This window comes from Dictyostelium discoideum (genome assembly GCF_000004695.1).
Source record: "Dictyostelium discoideum AX4 chromosome 2 chromosome, whole genome shotgun sequence".
Classification (NCBI taxonomy): Eukaryota; Evosea; class Eumycetozoa; order Dictyosteliales; family Dictyosteliaceae; genus Dictyostelium; species Dictyostelium discoideum.
Genome location: NC_007088.5, coordinates 1,827,594 through 1,849,223, shown reverse-complemented (window position 1 = coordinate 1,849,223; position 21,630 = coordinate 1,827,594). Strand labels below are relative to the sequence as shown.

Genomic DNA, 21,630 nt, shown 5'->3' with positions numbered 1-21,630 from the left:
GGAAATAATAATAATAATAATATTAAAATAATAAAAAAAAAAAAAACATATAAATAATAATTTTTTTTTTTTTTTTTTTTTTTTTTTTTTCTAAACACATTTAAAATAAAATTTTTATTTATATAAAAATAGTTATAACAATTAAAAAAAAAAAAAATGAAATTATTATTAATTTTAATTTTAATAATAAATAATTATAATTTATGTTTATCATATGAATGTAATTCAAATAGAACATATGGATTAAAAGGATCATCATGTGAAATAAATGCAGATTGTTTATTCCCAGAAGTATGCTTTAATTCTGTTTGTTCAAAAATTCGTACAACTGGTGAAAGTTGTACAAAGAAAACAGATTGTACATTAACTTATGACTTTGGAGATTGTGTTAATGGTAAATGTGAAATTATTATTGCAACTGGTGATCGTTGTAATCCAAAAGTAACCTCACAAAAGTGTTCATCATCGAGTGAATGTAAAAATGGAATTTGTCAATTAATATCAGCTTGTAATAGTTACAATTGCCCATTGAATCAATATTGTGATGATAAAACCAAACAATGTAAACCAATTCCAAATGATATTAATTCCATAGTTTGTAAAGCTAATTCCCAATGTCCAACAAGTCATATTTGTACATCATCCAATAAATGTATAATAAAATATTCTTCAAAAGTTGGTGAAAAATGTACCGATTCTCCATTACAATGCAGGGTTTTCAATGGTGAAATATGTAATCAAGAAACTCAAAAATGTATTAAAAATGATCAATATTTTAAACAATGTGAAGATGAATCAACATGTAATGGTGGTCTCTGTGTTTGTTTAGATGATGTTAATAGCAAATCAGTATGTGTAGGTCCAAATGGTGAATTAAATAATGAAAAATGTGTAAACCTTGAACAAAAACTTGAACAATGTCTTATAAATGAAAAATGTAATACATTATCACCAATAACTTGTAAATGTTTTAAACAATTTGAATGTTTCCAATATGAATGTAATTCAGTTGAAAGATTTTATAATTATAAATCAAATTATTATCAATCTTTAAATTGTTCTAGATTTTTAACAAAACCTTAAAAAAAATAAATAAATAATATTTTATAAATATATAAAAAATAATTATAGATTTTATTTATTTTATTTTATTTTATTTTATTTTATTTTATTTTATTTTATTTTATTTATTTAATAAGTTCTACAAATTAAATTAATACAAGCTCTCATACATTCCATTGAAGTACGACCATAAGAGATTAATTCACCATCTACAGCAATAATACCTTCTCTATCATTACTTGGTTCTAAGATCATAGCTTGAACCTTATATTGATCAATGAGATCACTCTTTACATGAGCACCAGTTGAGGATTCTGTTAAAACTGATAATAAACCTGCTTTACTAAATTTCTTATTATTATTAATTACTACTAAATCAATTAAACCATCAGAAAGATGTGCAGTTGGAGATGCGATGAAATCTGAAGCTAAATGGGATACTGTACTTGCGACGATACCAATGAATTCACCTTCTAAAACTTTCCAACCTTTTGCAAATAACTCCTCTTTTGTCTCTTTTAAGAATTGTTGATTTGGTAATTTAGTTGGTGGAACAATGAAATGTTGATCACTTGATGATTTAAGTAATGGTAAAACATCATCATTTTGGTGATCATGTATTTCATTTTCAATCTTTATATTCTCTTCTTTTGAAAACATTGATCTTAATTCATCATCATTTCCATTTGAAATACTACCACTAGTATTTAATTTTGGTGAAAATCCATTACTACTATTATTTAAAGATGAACGTCTTAATTGATTTGTTGTTGTATTATTTTGTTGTTGTTGAGATATAACATTTTCAATTGTTGAAATTGGATTATCACTTTCACAAATTTCACATGAATAAGAACATTTTGGAATTTTAGCAATTTCTGTTTTATTTAATTCTAAAGCTGGTAAATACCAAATTTTGCCACGATAGATACGTAGGTTTAGAATACGTAATGCTGCACCCAAGATTAGACGAACATCACCCAAGGCACGATACTTTTCAGATTCTATATCAACATCGGATACTATACCCCAAGTTAGAGACAAGATTGAACACCATTTTTTATCACCTTGTTGAATTACACTAACATCTAATGGTTTAGTGAAACCACGTATAACTGCTAATGCACAAGACATTGGATCTTGTAAACCGATGGAACAAGCAATGCCATTACCAGTGCCACCTGGGATCAAAGCCAATGGTATCTTTCTAGCTTGTTCAAAGTCGGTTCTACTCAAAAGACCATTGATAAACTCGTGGAATAAACCATCACCAGATATGAAAACTATGGTATCGTATTTCTTGAGGTTGAATTTATAGCCAATCTTTTTCGCATGGTCAGGTCCTTTTGTAACGGTTTTCTTTACGAATATTTTCGAATCTTTAAAGAGCTCATTGATATCTTTAAAGATGGAATCCGACATTTTCTTACCAGATTTTGGATTTAGGATAACCCTGATTCTTCTCTCCCTTGGATTGCCCATTGGAAGGGTGTCTAAGAAAGCCTCTACAAACTTGTCATTGAATTGATTCAATTCGAATCTGTCTCTAAATCTTAATGAGAATTGCTTTCTTCTTCTGGTTTCCTTTGTCACATCCAATGTATTCATTACACATGAGTAGATTGTATATTCATTGGTGGATTCATTGGTTATCTCTGATCCAACTATCGTATCTGATACTAAATATTTAGTGAAACCACCCTTTTCATTGAATTTAATGATTAATGTAGATTGTTTAATTTGAATGGTACATAATCTTTGTTTATACTCTACACTTTGATTTTGATAAATTATCTCCTCACCATCTATATTTGATACAAATTCTTTTGGTGAAAAATTACCACTACTATTAATTGAATTAGCTGTTGGTGTATTTATTACATTATTATTATTATTATTACTGCTATTATTTAAACTATTCCTTAAACTACTTCTTCTTTCACTACTAGTATTTAATGGTGATATATTATTATTCTCTTTATTATAATCACTATTAATACTCATTGTTTTTATTTTATTTTTTATTTTATTGGTATATTATTAATATTGAAATGATAGTTAGTAATACAAATTAATATTATTTATATTTATTTTTTTTTAATATTTGAAATAGTAATTGTAAAAAAAAAAAAAATAATAAAAAAAAAAATATGAGACGAAAAGTGAAATGAAAAAAATAAAATAAAAAAAAAAAAAAAATAATTAATTAATTTTTTTTTTATAAAAAAAATCTAAATTTTTATTTATTTTTATTTTTTTTTATTTTCATTTTGAAAAAAAAAAAAAAGATATTTTTATTTTTTATTTTTTTCATTTTTTTTTTAATTTTTTATTTTTTTTATTTATTTTTTAAATCATAAATTTTTGTAATAATTTTTTTATTTCTTCTTAATTCAAGAAATGGTTGTGTTTGACTAAGGTAACGTGGAGTTTGAGTAGACCAAGAAACATTGGCAAATGACATATTATGTAAGTGTTCAACTATTGCAATAAAGTTTGAATTGTAATTGGATGTTATAGGTTTATAGGATTTAATAAAACTAGTTTCAAGTTCAATGTATTGGTTAATTAGTTCATTTAAATAATTTGAAATATATTCAAATGATTCTTGTAAATTTAAATTCTTTTCAATTTGAATAAATTTTAGAGAATTTAAAGGTGCACCATTCTCTTTGATTTCCTTCTCATAGGATACACAATCATTTACAAGTGCAATTATTTCACAAATGATTTCAGACATTTTAATCCATCTTGAATCTAACCAAATAAAACATTCAATATTTGACATTGGGTCAAGAATGATTTCAGATACCAAAAAACAAGGTATTGCACCAATATTGAATTTTCTATGATGAATGTATAGATTGAAATCTAATGATTTTTGATTTCTTTTTAATTTAATAAATGGTATTATTGAATCTACCCATTGAACGCAGGAGCTATTGAAACGGTGGAATGTTGATTGTCTTTTCTCTCCACATATTGCTCTAACTTTATTTCTTAAATAATACCCCATTCTCTCTGCACCAGTTGAGTCATCCTCAATGGTGCCTTCCAAGAATACTTTATTCATTCTATTCACTAGTCTATATTGTTCATTTTCATTATCATCAATAAAACCACCATCGAATAAATCATCGAATGCAAAGAACCAAACCATTAATTCTGCACCTAATACCAATCCTTCAAAGTCAGCATTTGGCCAAAAGAATCTTGATAAATCAGTAACATGGTGGTGTGTTAATATATCAATTTCATTATCTTTTCTCCAAACTTTCATATCAATTGCTTCTTGATAAACAAATTGCATGTATTCAATTTTACTTGGTTTTGTTTCCCAACTTTTAGGGAATTTTATATCTTTTAATGATAGATTTTTAATATCCATTTTTTTCACTTGATTTTTTAAGAATAATTTAAATAAATCATTATTATTTTCTATTTAAATATTCAAATTTTAATATTATTTATTTTAATTTCATATTTTTAGTTTGGTCAGTTTTTTTTTTTTTTTTTTTTTTTATCTGTTAATCTTGATATTTTTTAGAATAATATAAATTCTTTTTTGTAATCATGTTTTCCATAAATTTAAATCAACACTCTTGGGTGACAAGAAAATAATATTAAGAGATTGTTTTTTTAAAAAAAAAAAAAATAATTTTTTTTTTAATACCACTTTTACAATAACCCCCATTTATTTTTTAAAAATTTTTAATGAACAAGTTTAATTGAAGAAAAAAAAAAAAAAGATTATTTTCTGGGTGTCAGAATTGGTAGAAATAATTTATTAATGCTAGTTTTATTTATAAATTATTTATTTGATGAATGTATTTCAACTGATTTTTTATTATATTTTAATTTTTTGTAAAAAAAAAAAAAAAAAATAAATAATTTTATCATATAAAAAGAATAGAAAAAAAAAAAATAATAATATTCATTTTAATTATTTATGCATTTAAAAATAACTAATGAATATATTATTATTAATTTTTTATTTTTTAGTTTGTTTTTTAATTTTTGATTTTGTAAATATAATTATATTTAATTATTTTGTATTATTTAATATTTTTATTATTTTTTTTTAAAAAATTTATAATAAACTAAAAATTTTATTTTATTTTTAATAATAGATAAAGAAAAATAAAGTTAAAAAGTATGATGTACCAACTTTATCATATGCTTTGCCAATAATTGGACATCTTTATAAACTTGGAGTTAATCCACATAGAAATTTAACAAAATTGGTAGAAAAAAATGGAGGAATATTCTCATTATGGCTTGGTGATATTAAAACTGTAATTGTAACAGACCCATCAATAAATAAAGAAATTATGGTTAAACAATTTACAAATTTTTCAGATAGACCAAGATTAAAAAGCTTTGAATCATTTACTGGTGGAGGTGTAAATTTAATATTTATTGATTATAATGAAAAGTGGCCGGTAATTAGAAAAATAGTTTCATCATCAATTACAAAAACAAAAATAATATCAAACTATAAAGAAGTTATTGAAAATCAAACTAAAATTTTAATTAATTCAATGAGAACTCATTCAAAAATAAATGAACCAGTAAGTATTAGAATATTTATAGTTATTAAACTAAAGTTTTTAAAATATATTAATATAGTGCTAATTGTTTTTTTTTTTTTTGATAATTATTAGTTTAAATCTAAAAAATATTTTGGTAAATTTTCAATTAGTATTGTTTTAGGAATAATGTTTAAACAAGATAATGATGAAAAACAAATTAATATTAATGATAATAATATTGATAATGATCCAATTACAAAATTAACAGAACCAATTCAACAAGTATTTTTATTATTAGGAACTGGTAATATTAGTGATTTTATTAAAATTTTAAGACCATTTTTTAAAAATGAATATAAAAAATTAAATAATAGTGCTAGTAAAGTTTTCAAATTTATGGAAGAAATTTATGATCAACATTTATTAAAATTTGATAAATCAAATCCTAGAGATTTAATGGACTATTTCATTGAATATGAATTTACAAATTCACCAAATACAACTTTAGAAGAAAAGAAAATTAGTATTATTAAAGGTTGTATGAGTTTTGTTTTTGCTGGTGATGATACAGTTGCAGCAACACTTGAATGGGTATGTTTATATTTAATTAATAATCCAGCCATTCAAGAGAAATGTTATAATGAATTAATTTCTGTATTGGGCGATAATAATAATGAAAGTAAAATAAAGTTTATATCTTTAAAAGAAAGAGATAATTGTCAATATTTAATTAATGTTATTAAAGAAGTTTTAAGAATAAGAACACCACTTCCATTATCAGTTCCAAGAATTGCAACTCAAAATTGTGAAATTAATGGTTTTTTTATAGAAAAAGGTACTCAAATACTTTCAAATGCATTTGGTATGAGTCATCTATATGTTGATGAACCAAATGTATTTAATCCAGATAGATGGATAAATTATTATAATCAAAAGCAACAGCAACAGCAACAGCAACAACAACCACAACCAATACAAAATAATAATTATTTCAATGATCTTGATAGGGTTTGTTTACCTTTTTCCACTGGTCCAAGAAATTGTGTAGGTATATCAATTGCTGAATTAAATTTATTTAGTGTTTGTGCAAATATTATTTTAAATTTTCAAATTAAGTCCATTGATGGAATGCAATTAAAAGATATAGAAGTTTCAGGTATTTCCATACACCCAATACCATTCTCAATTAAATTAATTTCAAGAAATTAATTATATATTTTTTTTTTAAATTATTATATATAATAATTTAAAAATAATTTATATAATAATAATAATAATTTATAATAATTTAAAAAATAAAATAAAATAAAATAAATATATGGAATTCAATTAGATAAAACATAAATTGATAGTTTTTTAAAAATTAATATTAGATTTATATTAATATTTTATTTTAATTTACAAATATTAGTAACTATTTAGTATTTCTTCTTAACTCAACAAAAGGATTGGTTTGACTAATATAACGAGGGGTTTGAACTGACCAACTTATACTTTCATATGATAAACTTCTTACGTGATCAACAATTGGAATTAAATTTGAATTAAAACCTGCAGTACATTTATAAGATTTAACAAAACTTGTTTCAAGTTCAGTGTATTGTATATTGCTCATCCTCATCATCATCAATGAAGCCACCATCGAATAATTCATCAAATGCAAAAAACCAAACCATTAATTCTGCACCTAATACTAATCCTTCAAAGTCAGCTTTTGGCCAAAAGAATCTTGATAAATCAGTAACATGATGATGTGTTAATATATCAATTTCATTATCTTTTCTCCAAACTCCCATATCCACTGCTTCTTGATATAAAAATTGCATATATTCGGTTTTATTTGGTTTTGTTTCCCAACACTTGGGAATATTTAAGAATAATTCTTTTAATGATAGTTCAAGACTCATTTTTTATTTTAATATATTTTTTTTTGTATTTAATAAATTTTAATTATTTATTTATTTATTTTCTTTTTATTTCCCTTTTTTTATATTTAAATAATATTTAGTAAACTTTTTGACATTTTAAAAAAAAATTATAGATTTTTTATTTTCAAAAAATCCAATATTCTCATTCATTTTTATTGGAATCCCGGTTTATCGTTTTTGAATTTAAAATTCAAAATATTAAATAATATGTTTATTAATTAATTTTATTCTCTATGATAAATTATAATCTATTGGGATGTTACCATTTTCAACCTTTCAATTCTGTTTCACATAAGTTAAGATTTGCAAATAAAATAATAATTTAAAAAATTAAAATCTCTACTTGAAGAATAATAAAAAAAAAAAAAAAAAAAAAATTAAAGAGTGAAAAAAAGAATATAAAAGTAAACTTTTTGGGTAAAATTTTCTAAAAAACCATAAAAATTAATTTATTTATTTTTATTTATTATTTATTTATTTTTTAAAAAAAAAAAAAAAAAAAAAAAAAAAAAAAAAAAAAATTATCATAAAAATTTAAAAATAATTATGGATTGTAAAAATTATAAAAAAATGCCACACTGTTTAACTTTATTTGATTTTAATTGTTAAACTTTATAAATAGAACTATTTTTATTAAATAAAAAAAAATAAAAATAAAAATAAAAAAAAAAAATAAAAAATAAAAAATAATAAAAAAAAAAAAAAAATAAAAATAAAATAAATGGTTTAACAATTGTTTTATTTTTTTTATTTTTATAATGGTTAAATTATTATTATCCAATTTTATCAAAAGTAAATAATAAAAATAATAATAAAAATAATAATAATAAATAATTAAAATTGTCTATAATATTAAGTATTCTTAAAATAACCAGAAAAAAAAAAAAAAAAAAAAAAAAAAAAAGTCATTGCAAATTTTGCTTTGAACGAAAAAAATAATAACCACTCATTTCCGAAATTTGTAATGTGTTAAATTTTGTGTAATTTAAATTTTTTTTTTTTTTTTTTTTTTTTTTTTTTTTTTTTTTTTTTTTTTTTTTTTTTTTTTACCTTCTAATCTTAATTTTTTTTATTATTAAAATAAAAAAAAAGTAAAAGAAAAAAAAAAAAGTATAACTTGTTTTATTCGAGAAAAAAAATTTTAAAAATAAAAACTTTTGTGTAATGTAGGTCTTATTTATTATTTTTTGAAAAAAATCCAGAACTTTTGAGATTGGCTTCCTGCCATATAATCATAATTTTTTTTTTTAAACTTAAAAAAAAGAATTTTCGGTTGTGATGGTTCATAATCAATCAAACAAATTACAATAAATATTTAATAAAACAAAATAATTTTATTCGCAATGAACCTTTTCATCTGCAATTTTTTGTTCATTTTTAAAATTTCACAACATTATTTAACAAAAAAGGGATAAAAAAAATCCAAAAAAATCTAAAAAAAAATAAAAAAAAATAAAAAAAAATCCAAAAAAAATCCACAAAAAAAAAAGATTCGGTTGGAAACCGATTGTTTTTATTTTTTTTTTTTGAAATAATTCCGAAGCAACAAAAAAAAATAAAAATAGAATTAATAGGAGAGGACAGATATTTTTAATGGCTAATTTTATAATTATTTATTTGTTTTTTATTTTGATTTATTTTTTTTTTTTTTTTAACCAGTAAAAAAAAAAAAAATTATTTATAAAGAAATTATTTTTTTTTTTTTAATATTTTCCTTTCATTCCCCTTTTTCCTTAGAAATTTATATATAATTTACTTTATATAATAAACTATTTTTTTATTATTATAACTGTATTATTATCTGTATTATATTTGTATTTGTATAATAATTTTTTATTTTTATTTTATCATTGTAAGTAATAAAATTAAAAATTTAATTTATTAAATTATATTTTATATTAAATATATATATATATATTATGAATAACATTTATTTATTTGAATTTCCCAAATATTTAAGATAATTTTTTAGAATGTTCTAGAACATTCGAAGAATAAAAAATTTTCGAAAGAAAAGTAAAAATTTCGAACCGGCACAATGACGCGATCATTGCGCAAGGTCGAAAAACTGAAAAATTCCGAACCGACACTATGCACAAAGTTGTGAAGGGTCGAAAACTCTTATTTTTTTGAGTTTTGCTAAATTTTTAAGAAAATAAAAACGTATAAATAGTGGCACTAAAAACTAAAACAATTTGATTTATGGAATTCCGACTAAGGGCGGGTGGGATGGGACTAATATATATATATATATTTAATATAAAATATAATTTAATAAATTAAATTTTTAATTTATATTATCATATATATATATATATTATGAAATTTGGACGACAGTATTTAAGAAACCACCAGATTTTTCACCAATGATTCTTTTATCGTAGAAGGTATCTACAGTATCGTTTGATTTCCAACGACCCATCTTTTTGACAACGTGGAACGGAACGTTATTGGACAACAGCAGAGAAGCCATAGCGGAACGGGTAGAGTGAGATTTGAACTTGACAATATCAATACCTGACTTTGAGAGTGTTGATAGTACAATTGAATTAATATCATTAACTTGGAGCGGTTCACCTTCATTCTTAATAAAGACAGAGTCACCCGAATGGGGCTTTCTTCTTCCTTTAGATGCTCTAAGGTATGTTGCAAGGTGGCGAACAGGGCACACTTGAGAGTTAGTATCATCTAACGATGTTAATTCTAAGATTGAAACAATACCACTTCTTTGTTCTTTAGCATTAATAACGGGACCTTTGATTGAGTCAGGAGTAATAATGAGACCTTTGAACGACCACTTCACCAAGTCTGATGATCTTGCTAAACCAAACATTTTACAGAGTACAAGTGTCTTGTTTAATAGCGCAGTGTATGTGTACTTGGGGATGACTTTGATAGTAGATAAGTGCTTGAATACTTGATTTGCATCCCATATCTCTTTATACTTTGCAGATGAAGGACGCAACTTGTGAATACCAGTCATAATTCTTGTAATGAATGGATCATTAACAATATCAGTTTGATTCCTAAGGAGTAACAACTGATTCAACATAGATCGATGACCGTTAATAGTTGAGAAAGCTAACGGAGGTTTGTGTTTGAATAGATGTGTAAGATAATCCATGAAAACAACTAAGGTAATGTTTGCTGGATTCAAAGAGTTCAAAGTACAGAAATTGCGGAATCTTGTATAACTGGAGCTATATACTTTGAGAGTTGAAGGTTCCCATGACTTCATTAACAGCTCAGCTGTTTTTGTATTTGTTGTACGAGCGAAGGACATTACATGAGATTGGAAAGTTGAATAATCCCCAGCTTCCAACGTTGTTGAATCTGGATTGGTATCGACTCTACTGATTGTTTGGTCAATACTTCTTGGAATGTTCCCAGTACTTGAGGAAACATGTGACGATGATGACGAGGAACTTGTGCTTGAATCATCGGATACCAAGTTGCTGATCTCCAGATTGGGAAGATCAGTATTATAGAAACCTTCTTCGAACTGGATGAGTTCATCTTCTCCAGGATAGAAGGCAAAAGAATGGGTGGTGGAAAGGCCAGACATTGCTTCCATTGACTCCAATCGAGGTTGAGTGCATTCATTCTTATTGTTGAGTAGTTGTTCGTTTGATGGTTGAGGTGAGATGCGAACAGATCCATCTGTATTTGACCGAATTGAAGTTGGATGCGATTGAACACTTCCTTCTTCAGTTGCCAGATGTAACTCTTGATTACTCTGGTCGATGATTTGTGATTCATCTCTGAAAGACGACTGAGGTGGTCGGCTTTTACATTGAAGAATCCTGGAATATGCTCTCCAATCAAGTTCACTTTCTTCTTGAGGCATTGTTTCCAAAGTTGTTCGAACAGAACTGAGAGATCTTGTATCTGACCACCCTGGCGATTGATGTATGAGAGAGTGGTAGTATTGTCGGTTTGGATCTTCAGCTTGCAGTTGTTCAGTTTCTGACATAGCGCTTGATAGGCCATTAGCAGCGCGAGCATTTCTCGACGATTTGACGACATGTTTGATTGAGTTGTTGACCACTGGAATGACCAAGTTTTGATTACCTTGTTTCCTTTCTTGAGTGTGGCACCTGCACCTGATTCCGAGGCATCGGTTGTAAGAACATAGTCGTAACTTGGAAACAGACTGATTTCTTTTCCATTCCATTGGTTTAGAACTGTTAACCAATGTGAAATCTCTGACTTGACCTCTTGAGGAATGGGGAATGATTGATCCCAATCTCCATTGGCTAGAGTCAGACACTGAGAGTGAAACTTGTTTGTTCGACGAGTGTAAAGTCTGAAAGGGATGACTGCATCTTTCAGTGCGATTAGCTTTCCTTTTAAACCAGCAAGCTTTCTTGGGGAGCAACAATCTAGTTTTAAAAAGTTTCTTATTTCCTTGATGACACTTTTCTTCTTTTCTTTGGGAACAAGAAGCTTCATTGATACCGAATCGATTTGTAATCCGAGAAATGTAATTGATTGAGTTGGTTCGAGAACACTCTTTTCTAGATTTAACTTGAAACCTAGTTTGACAAGTAAGTCCATTGTCTTTTTGAGGTTGGATAAACATTCTTCTTTTGTTGAACCGACGATTAATAGATCGTCCAAGTATGCGATGACGGATACGTTGATATCTCTCAACATTCGAAGTACAGGTCTTAACAACATTGTAAAGATACGAGGAGCTGTCGATAACCCGAACGGCATTGTTTTCCAACGGTAGTGCGAACCTTTCCACACGAAGCGAAATAAGTCTCTGTATTGCGGATCTACTAAAACGTGGAGGTAAGCTTTCTTGATATCGAGTTTTACCATGTAATAACCTTGTTTGACCATTGATGGTAGATTCTTGATTCCTTCCATCTTGAATGATTGGTTGTTGATGTAAGTGTTTAACCTTTTTAAATCGAGAACTGGACGATGTAGATTCGTTCCAGGTTTTGGAACCGTAAACACGTTGGAGTAAAAAACGCGCTTTGAATAACGGTTTGGAAGTACTTGTTCGATGGCATCGTCTAATAACAAGTCTTGTACTTCCTTTGTGATGCAATCTGATTTTGGACCCTCTGGAATTGAAATCGGAATTGGGTTTGGCATCGGCTTGAAGTTTGGAAGTAGATGGACTTTTAATCCATTTACGACCTCTTGACAAAAGTTTGGAAGACCCAATTCTTTCCAAACTTGTTTGTGGTGGAACAGACGTCCACCTACTGGTAAGTTTACTTCTTGTTCTTCTGAAAACGGTTGTTGGTACCGTTGGCAGACTTGGTATTGTTGCTACCTGATGCAACATTACTTGGTGATCCATTGAAGTTGTTAGATCGGCCATTACTCCCACTACTGGATTTACTATTACTACTGTTTCCTGTAGTGTTATTACCACTTGAGTTAACTGATTTCTTGACATTGGACTTGGAATGATAATTCAATTTTAACAATGATTGTTTAGCTTCGTTGTTCTTTCTGATTGACTTGGCTAGCTTTCTTACACGTTCAGTTTCAGTTTCATCAAACATCTTTGGTGTATCCTTGATCTTAATTGGTAAGAGTACTTCAGAACCATAGATTTCTTTAGCGATGTTGTTACGACGGACACGACTAAGCGATGCTTGAGCGTTAACGGCTAAGACGATTGCACTCTGAGTTAAGTAACTAATAAGTTCTACATCGACATTAGAGCTATCAGATGATAACATACTTGACATGAGAAGCAAAGGTTTCAAGCTATCGTTGATTCGCTTTTCGACAATCAACAATCAGTATCATTGTTCTTGACGTTGGATGATACAGTAATACCTTCAGGTGTACCGAATGGAGCGACATTCACTTGGAAGTTAGATGGAAAGTTGAATACTTTATTCAATTCGGATATCTCATCTTTCTTGAGGATACATTCTTCTTCGACGAGTAAACCTTTATTGTTTACCATATGTTTGTACTGACCAAGTAAGGTATCGGATAATTGATAATCGGTTGGAACATCGACATTGTTACTTGATTCATCTTCACTTTGTTCATTCTCGGTGTCAGAGTTATCATGAGAAGGTTGGCTACGTGAGTTGGTATTAGAAGAGAACATAGGTTCTTTCATGAATCTTGTAAAGGCTAAGGAAAGGTTGTTGATTTGATCCTCCATTGATTTCATTCTTAAATCAAAGGATTCAGCGCTATTAGAGGCAGAGGTACTACTACTAGAGGCATCATTATTATTAACAGTGGTAGACATATTTTATTGTTGATATCTAAAATTATAATATGAGAAAAAATAATAATATTAAAAATTAATAAAGAGAAATAATTATTTGTATAAAATTTGTGTGTGTGTGTATCTTAAATATATATAGGAGGAATTCCCAAATAAAATAAATCAAATTGTTTTAGTTTTTAGTGCCACTATTTATACGTTTTTATTTTCTTAAAAATTTAGCAAAACTCAAAAAAATAAGAGTTTTCGACCCTTCACAACTTTGTGCATAGTGTCGGTTCGGAATTTTTCAGTTTTTCGACCTTGCGCAATGATCGCGTCATTGTGCCGGTTCGAAATTTTTACTTTTCTTTCGAAAATTTTTTATTCTTCGAATGTTCTAGAACATTCTAAAAAATTATCTTAAATATTTGGGAAATTCAAATAAATAAATGTTATTCATAATATATATATATATATGATAATATAAATAAAAAATTAATTTTTTTTTTTTTTTTTTTTTTTTTTTTTTTTTTTTGAAATTTTTAGAAGATTCGGTTTAAAGAAATTTTATTGGTTTTTTAATACTAAATATTAATACTAATATAATAAATAAATAAATAAATAAATATATAAATAAATAAAAAAAAAAAAAAAAAAAAAAAAAACCCCCAAATAATAATAAAAAAAAAATTTATAAATATACATACCATTCCTTTTGTGGTATTAATAGCTTAAAAAATCAAAATCTTTGTAAATTAATATCTATTAATAACATTAAAATAATAAATAATAGTTAAAAAAAAAAAAAAAAATTTATTTTTGGAAAAAAGGGAACCATAAAAAAAAAAAAAAAAAAAAAAAAAAAGAAAGAAAATAATTATTATTATAAAAAATGGCGATAGAAGAAGAATCATCAAATTCTGGTGTATCAACATCAATTGATAATTTAGGGTCATCAATTGATGGAAAGGGTTCATCTAAAGGTAAACAAGGTGATATGGAAGGTATTGATAATGAAGTTTTTGTTTATGGAGGGGATGAAAATCATTTTCCATCATCAATTAAATATATTATGGGTAATGAAATTTGTGAAAGGTATTCATACTATGCTTTAAGAGGTATTTTAACAAATTATTTAATCAGTTTCATGGGATATTCTGAAAAAAATGCTTCTTCAATTGGTCACGGTTTTAATGCTGGTGCTTATATTTTGTAAGTAAATTTCATTAAATTTTTAAAAAATATTAAAAAGTTATTAATATTTATTTATTTTTTATAAAAAAAAAAAAGTTCACTTGTTGGTGCTTATGTTGCTGATGGTGTTTTAGGAAAATACAAAACAATTTTATATTTCAGTATTTTATATTGTTTTGGAGCTGCTATTTTTTCAATTACTGCAATTCCAGGAATTACTGGTGACAGTCCAGGTGAAAGATCACCATGGGGTAAATATTTAAATACTATTTTAAAAAAAATAATAATTAAAAAATTAAAATAATTTATTAATTAAATTTATTTTAAAAAAAAAAAAAAAAATTAGGTTTAATTGTTGGTTTAACTTGTATTGCAATTGGTACAGGTGGTATTAAACCAGTTGTAAGTTCATTTTGTGGTGATCAATTTGGTCCACATCAAAAGAAATTACTTCAAAATCTTTTCCAAGTATTTTATTGGTGTGTAAATTTAGGATCATTCTTTTCATCAATTCTTTCACCAATTTTAAGAACTAATGTTGGTTATTGGTGTGCATTTGTAATTCCAGCTGGTATATTAATTATTTCAATTTTAATTTATTTAGTTGGTAATAAACAATATGTTAAACGTAAACCACAAGGATCCGTTTTATCAACTGCATTCTGTATCGTTGGTACCGGTATCTCTGAAAGTGTAAAGAAAACATTCCGTGGTAGTAAATACAATGACCATTACTATAACAATAGTTTCTTGGACAGAGCCAAATTAAAATATTCACCAAGAATTGTTGAACAAGTGAAATTGGTATTAAGAGTTTTAACAGTGTTTGTACCATTACCATTCTTCTGGGCTTTGTATGATCAAACTGGTACTCGTTGGACTATTCAAGCCAATTCTATGGATAGACATTTAGGAAGTTGGGAAATTGATTCTGAAATTATCAATTGTATTAATCCATTATTGGTTATGATTTTCGTACCAATCTTTGAATATGGTATTTATCGTCCATTGGAAAGAAAGAAGATTAATTTCACACTCCTTCGTAGAATGGGTACCGGTATGTTTTTGTCTGTGATTGCATTTTACATTTCAGCTATTATTCAAGTTCATATTGATAACTCTCCACCAGAATCTGTACATATCGCTTTACAAATACCACAATATGTTGTCTTGACTGCCGCTGAAGTTTTATTATCAATCACTGGTTTAGAATTTGCCTATGCAAATTCACCACGTTCTATGAAATCATTGGTAATTGCAGGTTGGTTAATTTGTGTTTCCATTGGTAATATGTTTGATGCTTTTGTAATTGAATTAATTGAATTACCAGAATATGTTTTATCATTATTATTTGGTTCTGTAATGTTTGTATTCATCTTTATCTTTATCATTATTGCCTATAGATTCAAAGAAATTGATCAATCAGTTTTGGATGAATTAAATGGTGATACTCCAATGACTGATGATAATGCTAATGCTAATTCCAAAGAATTAGATGTTGTAACTCAAAAAGATTTATCATCTTCTTCAAATCCAATTATTAATAATAATAACAATAATAATAACTCAACTTTGGGTAATAGTATTGATTATGGTTATGATCATGAAAAATCAAATTAATCAATTTAAAAATAAAAACACTTTGTATTTTATATTAAGAAAAAAAAAAATAAAAAAATAAAAATAAAAATAAAAATAATTATAAATTTAAAATAAATATTATTTTCCACAAATAATTCTAGTATTTAATTATTGTGGAATATATTGTTTATTATTGTTTTGTTGTTGTTGTAATTGTTGTAGTTGCTGTTGTTGCAATAATTGTTGTTGTAGTAATTGTTGTTGTAGTAATTGTTGTTGTTGAAGTTGTTGTTGTTGTTGCATATTTTGTATTATTTGGGGTGGAGGTTGAATTCCAAGAGGTAATTGTTGTTGTTGTTGTTGTTGCCCAATTTGAGGTGATGGTACTTGTTGTTGGGGTATATTTAGGTTATTATTTGCAAATTGTTGTTGTTGAAATCCTCCACTATTATTTAATTGAGTATTATTTTGTTGTTGTTGCTGTTGCTGTTGTTGTTGTTGTTGTGCTAATTGCCTATAGTAAAGTTGTTGTAACTGTTGTTGTTTTAATAATTGTTGTTGTTGTAATTGTTGTTGAGTTAATATTTGTTGTTGGTTTTGATTTTGATTTTGATTTTGTTGGTTTTGATTTTGGTTTTGAGGTAATGGAGAATTTGCATAAACAATATTTGGTGATGACATCATTTGATTTGCTTGGAATAATTGTGGATTAATTAAATTCATATTTATATTTTGATTTTGATTTTGAAGTAAAATTTGTGGTGTTTGAAGTTGTTGTTGTTGTTGTTGTTGTAATTGTTGTTGTTGTTGTTGTAATTGTTGTTGTTGTAATTGTTGCAGTATTTGTGGAGGTAATTGTTGTAATTGTTGTTGAAGCTGTTGTTGTTGTAATTGTTGTTGCTGTAATTGTTGTTGTATTTGTTGTTGTTGTTGTTGTAAAATTTGTGGAGGTTGTAAATGTGATATATTTTGTTGTTGTTGTGGTTGTGGTTGTGGTTGTTGGAATTGTTGTTGATGTGGTTGTGGTTGTTGGAATTGTTGTTGGGGTGATTGTATTTGTTGTTGGGGTTGAATTTGTGGTTGAATTTGTTGTGTTGGTAGAATATTTTGTTGTTGTATTGTTGGTGAAGGTGATGGTGACATTGAATTTACCAATTGGTTAGGTGTTGGAGGTTGATTTGGCACTAATACAGGTGGTTGTGTTGTTGTTGTCATTGTTGCTGTTGCTGTTGTTGAAGTTGTTAATGATGCTGCAGTTGGTGATTCGCTAATAATCGATGCTGTAACAGCGCCTGAACTATTGCTAAGTTTTTTATCTTCCTTTTTCTTTTTGGAATTGGATTTTTCTGTTTGGGTGTTCGGATAAAAAATAAAATAAAAAATGAATGGAAAAATTATTAATAATCAATTCTTAAAACAATAATAATTAATAATTTTAAAAAAATAAACTTACTCTCAGAATCTTTTTCTTTTTCTTTATCTTTTTCTTTATCTTTATCTTTTTTAGATTTCTTTTTCTTTTCTTTTTCTTTTTCTTTTTCCTTTTCTTTCTCTAGTTTTTCTTTTTCTTTTTTAGTTAATTTCTTTGGTTTAGATTCTTTTTTACTCTCTTTTTCCGTTGTTGTTGTTGTTGTAGTTGTGGTTGTGGTTGGTACTGATGAAGATGATGTTGAAATACTATTTGTAACAGGTGTAGGAGGATTCATCATTGTTGAAGGTGTTGAAGGTGTTGCAGGTGTTGGAGTTGGTGGATTCATTGATGTATTTACAGTGTTTGGAGTTGGTGGATTCATTGAAGTGTTTGGTGTTGGTGGATTCATTGATGTTGAAGAATTAGGTGTTGGTGGATTCATTGATGTATTATTATTGTTATTATTAATATTGGTGTTACTGTTATTATTATTATTATTATTATTATTATTATTATTATTATTATTATTATTATTATTATTATTATTATTATTATTATTATTAGTCTGGAATTGAGGTGGTGGTGCATATGTAGGTTTATTACTATTATTGCTAGTTTGTGGCGTTGTTGAAATCTTTGAAACCATATTTGGTGTTGTATTTGTATGTGTTTGTTGAGAAGTCCATTGTTGTTGTTGTTGTTGTTGTTGTTGCTGTTGTTGCAGTTGTTGTTGTATTTGCTGTTGTTGCATTTGTAGTTGAGCTTGTTGTTGAGCTTGTTGTTGAGCTTGTTGAGCTTGTTGTTGAGCTTGTTGTTGTAGTATCAATTGTTGTTGTTGAATCTGTATTTGTTGTTGTTTTAATTGTTGTTGTAATTGCTGTTGCATTAATAATTGTTGTTGATAATTTTTTGCTCTCATTGATGCATTTAAAAGTATATCATTAATTAGTAATGGTGATATACCTAATGGTGTAATAATGGTATTTTTATTTTTATTTGAAGATTTCTTTTCATTATTTATATTCGTCATCATCATTGTTGTATCATCATCACCATCATTATCATCTGAATCGTCAGTATCATCTTCAGATGTTAATGAAACTTTAACTTTTTCAGGTGAAAATAAATTCTTAAATCTTTTATTCTCATTAATGATACTACAATTAAGAGTTCTATATGCTAATGGTACTACCATTGTAACTATACCATTACAACCTATTGAATTAATTAATTTTGTATCTAATTTAGTTTCTTCTTTATTGTTGTTATTACTATCATTATTATTATTATTATTATTATTATTATTATTGTTATTATTGTTGTTGTTGATATTTTTATCATTATCATTATTATTATCATTATTATTATTGCTATTATTATTATCATTGCTACTATTATTATTATTATTATTATTATTATTATTATTATTATTATTATTATTATTACTATTGCCATTATTGCTATTATTATTATCGGAAGTATTATTATCGCCATCTATTTCCATTTTATCAATTTTAGTAGAATCTTCAGAATTATTAACATTACTGCTTGGTTCATTTGTGGTTGATGATGATGGTGTAGTATTAGTATCTGTTGCTGCTGTTGCTCCTGGAGAAGCGATTGCTGATGTTGTTGCTGTTGCTGATGTTGTTGTTGTTGTTGTTGTACTATCATTATTAGTATCTAAAGTATTTTTTGATGGTGTATCACCTTCAGGACAAGTTTCAAGTGAAGGTTTGTTTGTACTTGGAACAATTGGTGTAGAGGACGAAGATGATTTCAAAGAATCATAGTTCCTTTTTCTTGCTGTTAATGGTTGCATTGCCCCCATTTTTTTTACAACTTGTTGTTCTGTTGGTTGTGTTGTTACTGTTGTTGTTGTTGGTGTTATTGGTGCTGCTGCTGTTGTTGTTGATGTGGTTGTTGCATTTGTCGGTATTAATACATCTGTACTATTTATTGTGGTGGTAGTGGTGTTGGTGGGATTGTTTGTTGCTATAAGTGTATCTAGATTATTAGATGATTGTGAGGATGATTGAGAAGAAGATTGTGATAGATTTTCAATGGTTGTATTTGTAGGGGTAGAAGTAGTAGTAGTAGTAGTAGTAGAAGTAGAAGTAGAAGTAGAAGTGGTGGTTGAATCAACAATTGGAGTTGTGATTACTTCTGGTATTTTAGGAGGATCAACCTTTTTCTTTGGTCTACCTCTTCCTATACCTGCATTTACTTTTTTCTTTGGGTCAGGAGAAGGATTTGATTTATTTCCTTTTGCATTAGTCACTGGATTTGGTGTAATTGGTGCTGTTAAGGTTGTTGATGAATTTATATTTGAATCATTTACTACTGATGATGTTGTTGTATCGCCATTTACCGCTGCCGTAGTACTATTACCACTACTAGTATTGTCTAAAACTCCACTATTACTATTACAATAATTATTATTACCACCTGTTCCTAAACAATTTTCAAAATGATTAATGAATCTTGATTTTTTAACAGGCTTTGAACATTTATGACAAACCACTAAAACTAATGGGTCTTTAGATGGTAATATTCCAAAGACATCCATATCTAGAAATAAATTTAATAATATATAAATTAATATTTATATATATATATATATATATATATAGTATCAATATTGTTAACAAGAAAGAAAAAGAACTTACAAGTTTCACTTAATAAAGTAAAAGCTTTTTCATTATTATTGATATTGCTATTATTGTTACTATTGCTACCATCATTATTATTATTAATACTATTATTATTATTTTTTATATCATCATTTGCTTCCGATGGTGATGTACTATTATTACTACTATTATTGCTATTATTACTATTTGAATCCATGATTATCATAGGTTCACTATTATTGTTAATATTAATATTATTATTATTATTATTATTATTATTATCAATATTAATAATAATATTACTATTATTATTATTATTATTATTATTATTATTATTATTATTATTATTATTATTATTATTATTATTATTATTATTATTATTATTATTATTATCAATATTATTATTATCAATATTATTGTTATTATTATCAATATTATTATTATTATTAATATTATTATCAATATTATTATTTTTATCAGTAGTTGATGTTGTTGTAATTGTTGTAGTTGTTGTTAATGGTGAAGATGATGTTGATAATGATTTTATTTGATTTTGAAGCATATCGCCAACCATTTCCCAAGTTGAACCAATTGGCAGAAAAGGTGGTAAAGGTGATAAACCTTGTTTTATTATTTCTTTTGAGGGTGTAGTTTCTGTTACCTCTGTTGTTTCTATTATATCTGTTGTTGTTGTTGCTGTTGTTGTCTCTAATGTTGTATTATCGTTTTCGTTTTTATCATCGATAGTATGCATTGCTACATCGCCTTGAGTTTCATTTAGTTTATTCTTTTCTTCTACTAATAATGACATATTATTATTATTATTTTTATTATATTGGTTCTTTTTTTTTATTATTTTTAATTTTTAATTTTTCTTATTTATTGCGTGTTTAATTTTATTTATGTATAATGAATTATTGTTATTGGTGATATTCCAAAAAATATAAAAAGAAAAAAAAAAAAAAAAAAAAAAAAAAAAAAAAAAAAAAAAAAAAGATATTGAAAAAATTGTAAAAAAAAGAAAAAACAAATAAAAAAAAAAAAAAATATAAAGAAATAAAAAAAAAAAAAAAAAAAAAATATAAAGAAA

General features: G+C 26.1%; 8 protein-coding genes across 8 annotated transcripts; 3 read left to right on the top strand and 5 right to left on the bottom strand.

Annotated features, from left to right (window-relative positions):
- Window positions 1–156: 156 nt before the first annotated feature.
- On the top strand, window positions 157–1,083 carry DDB_G0272512 (hypothetical protein; the record flags this gene model as incomplete). The annotated part of the gene is made up of 1 exon (XM_640035.1): window positions 157–1,083. The coding sequence occupies one exon, from the start codon at window positions 157–159 to the stop codon at window positions 1,081–1,083; it is 927 nt and encodes a 308-aa protein (XP_645127.1).
- Window positions 1,084–1,191: 108 nt separating this feature from the next.
- Window positions 1,192–3,066, bottom strand: sgkA (sphingosine kinase; the record flags this gene model as incomplete). The annotated part of the gene is made up of 1 exon (XM_640034.1): window positions 1,192–3,066. The coding sequence occupies one exon, from the start codon at window positions 3,064–3,066 to the stop codon at window positions 1,192–1,194; it is 1,875 nt and encodes a 624-aa protein (XP_645126.1).
- A 334-nt stretch (window positions 3,067–3,400) lies between these two features.
- Window positions 3,401–4,450, bottom strand: DDB_G0272510 (hypothetical protein; the record flags this gene model as incomplete). The annotated part of the gene is made up of 1 exon (XM_640033.1): window positions 3,401–4,450. One exon carries the CDS (start codon window positions 4,448–4,450, stop codon window positions 3,401–3,403), a length of 1,050 nt encoding a protein of 349 aa, XP_645125.1.
- A 580-nt stretch (window positions 4,451–5,030) lies between these two features.
- On the top strand, window positions 5,031–6,803 carry CYP519C1 (cytochrome P450 family protein; the record flags this gene model as incomplete). The annotated part of the gene is made up of 3 exons (XM_001134617.1): window positions 5,031–5,087; window positions 5,193–5,633; window positions 5,727–6,803. 3 exons carry the CDS (start codon window positions 5,031–5,033, stop codon window positions 6,801–6,803), a joined length of 1,575 nt encoding a protein of 524 aa, XP_001134617.1.
- A 383-nt stretch (window positions 6,804–7,186) lies between these two features.
- DDB_G0272508 (hypothetical protein) lies at window positions 7,187–7,501 on the bottom strand (the record flags this gene model as incomplete). The annotated part of the gene is made up of 1 exon (XM_640031.1): window positions 7,187–7,501. The coding sequence occupies one exon, from the start codon at window positions 7,499–7,501 to the stop codon at window positions 7,187–7,189; it is 315 nt and encodes a 104-aa protein (XP_645123.1).
- Window positions 7,502–9,839: 2,338 nt separating this feature from the next.
- On the bottom strand, window positions 9,840–12,104 carry DDB_G0272554 (hypothetical protein; the record flags this gene model as incomplete). The annotated part of the gene is made up of 1 exon (XM_640030.1): window positions 9,840–12,104. One exon carries the CDS (start codon window positions 12,102–12,104, stop codon window positions 9,840–9,842), a length of 2,265 nt encoding a protein of 754 aa, XP_645122.1.
- Window positions 12,105–14,718: 2,614 nt separating this feature from the next.
- DDB_G0272550 (hypothetical protein) lies at window positions 14,719–16,535 on the top strand (the record flags this gene model as incomplete). Its single annotated transcript, XM_640028.1, has 3 exons — window positions 14,719–14,933; window positions 15,012–15,166; window positions 15,262–16,535. The coding sequence occupies 3 exons, from the start codon at window positions 14,719–14,721 to the stop codon at window positions 16,533–16,535; spliced, it is 1,644 nt and encodes a 547-aa protein (XP_645120.1).
- Window positions 16,536–16,664: 129 nt separating this feature from the next.
- Window positions 16,665–21,351, bottom strand: DDB_G0272532 (hypothetical protein; the record flags this gene model as incomplete). The annotated part of the gene is made up of 3 exons (XM_640027.2): window positions 16,665–17,842; window positions 17,950–20,478; window positions 20,577–21,351. 3 exons carry the CDS (start codon window positions 21,349–21,351, stop codon window positions 16,665–16,667), a joined length of 4,482 nt encoding a protein of 1,493 aa, XP_645119.2.
- Window positions 21,352–21,630: the final 279 nt, after the last annotated feature.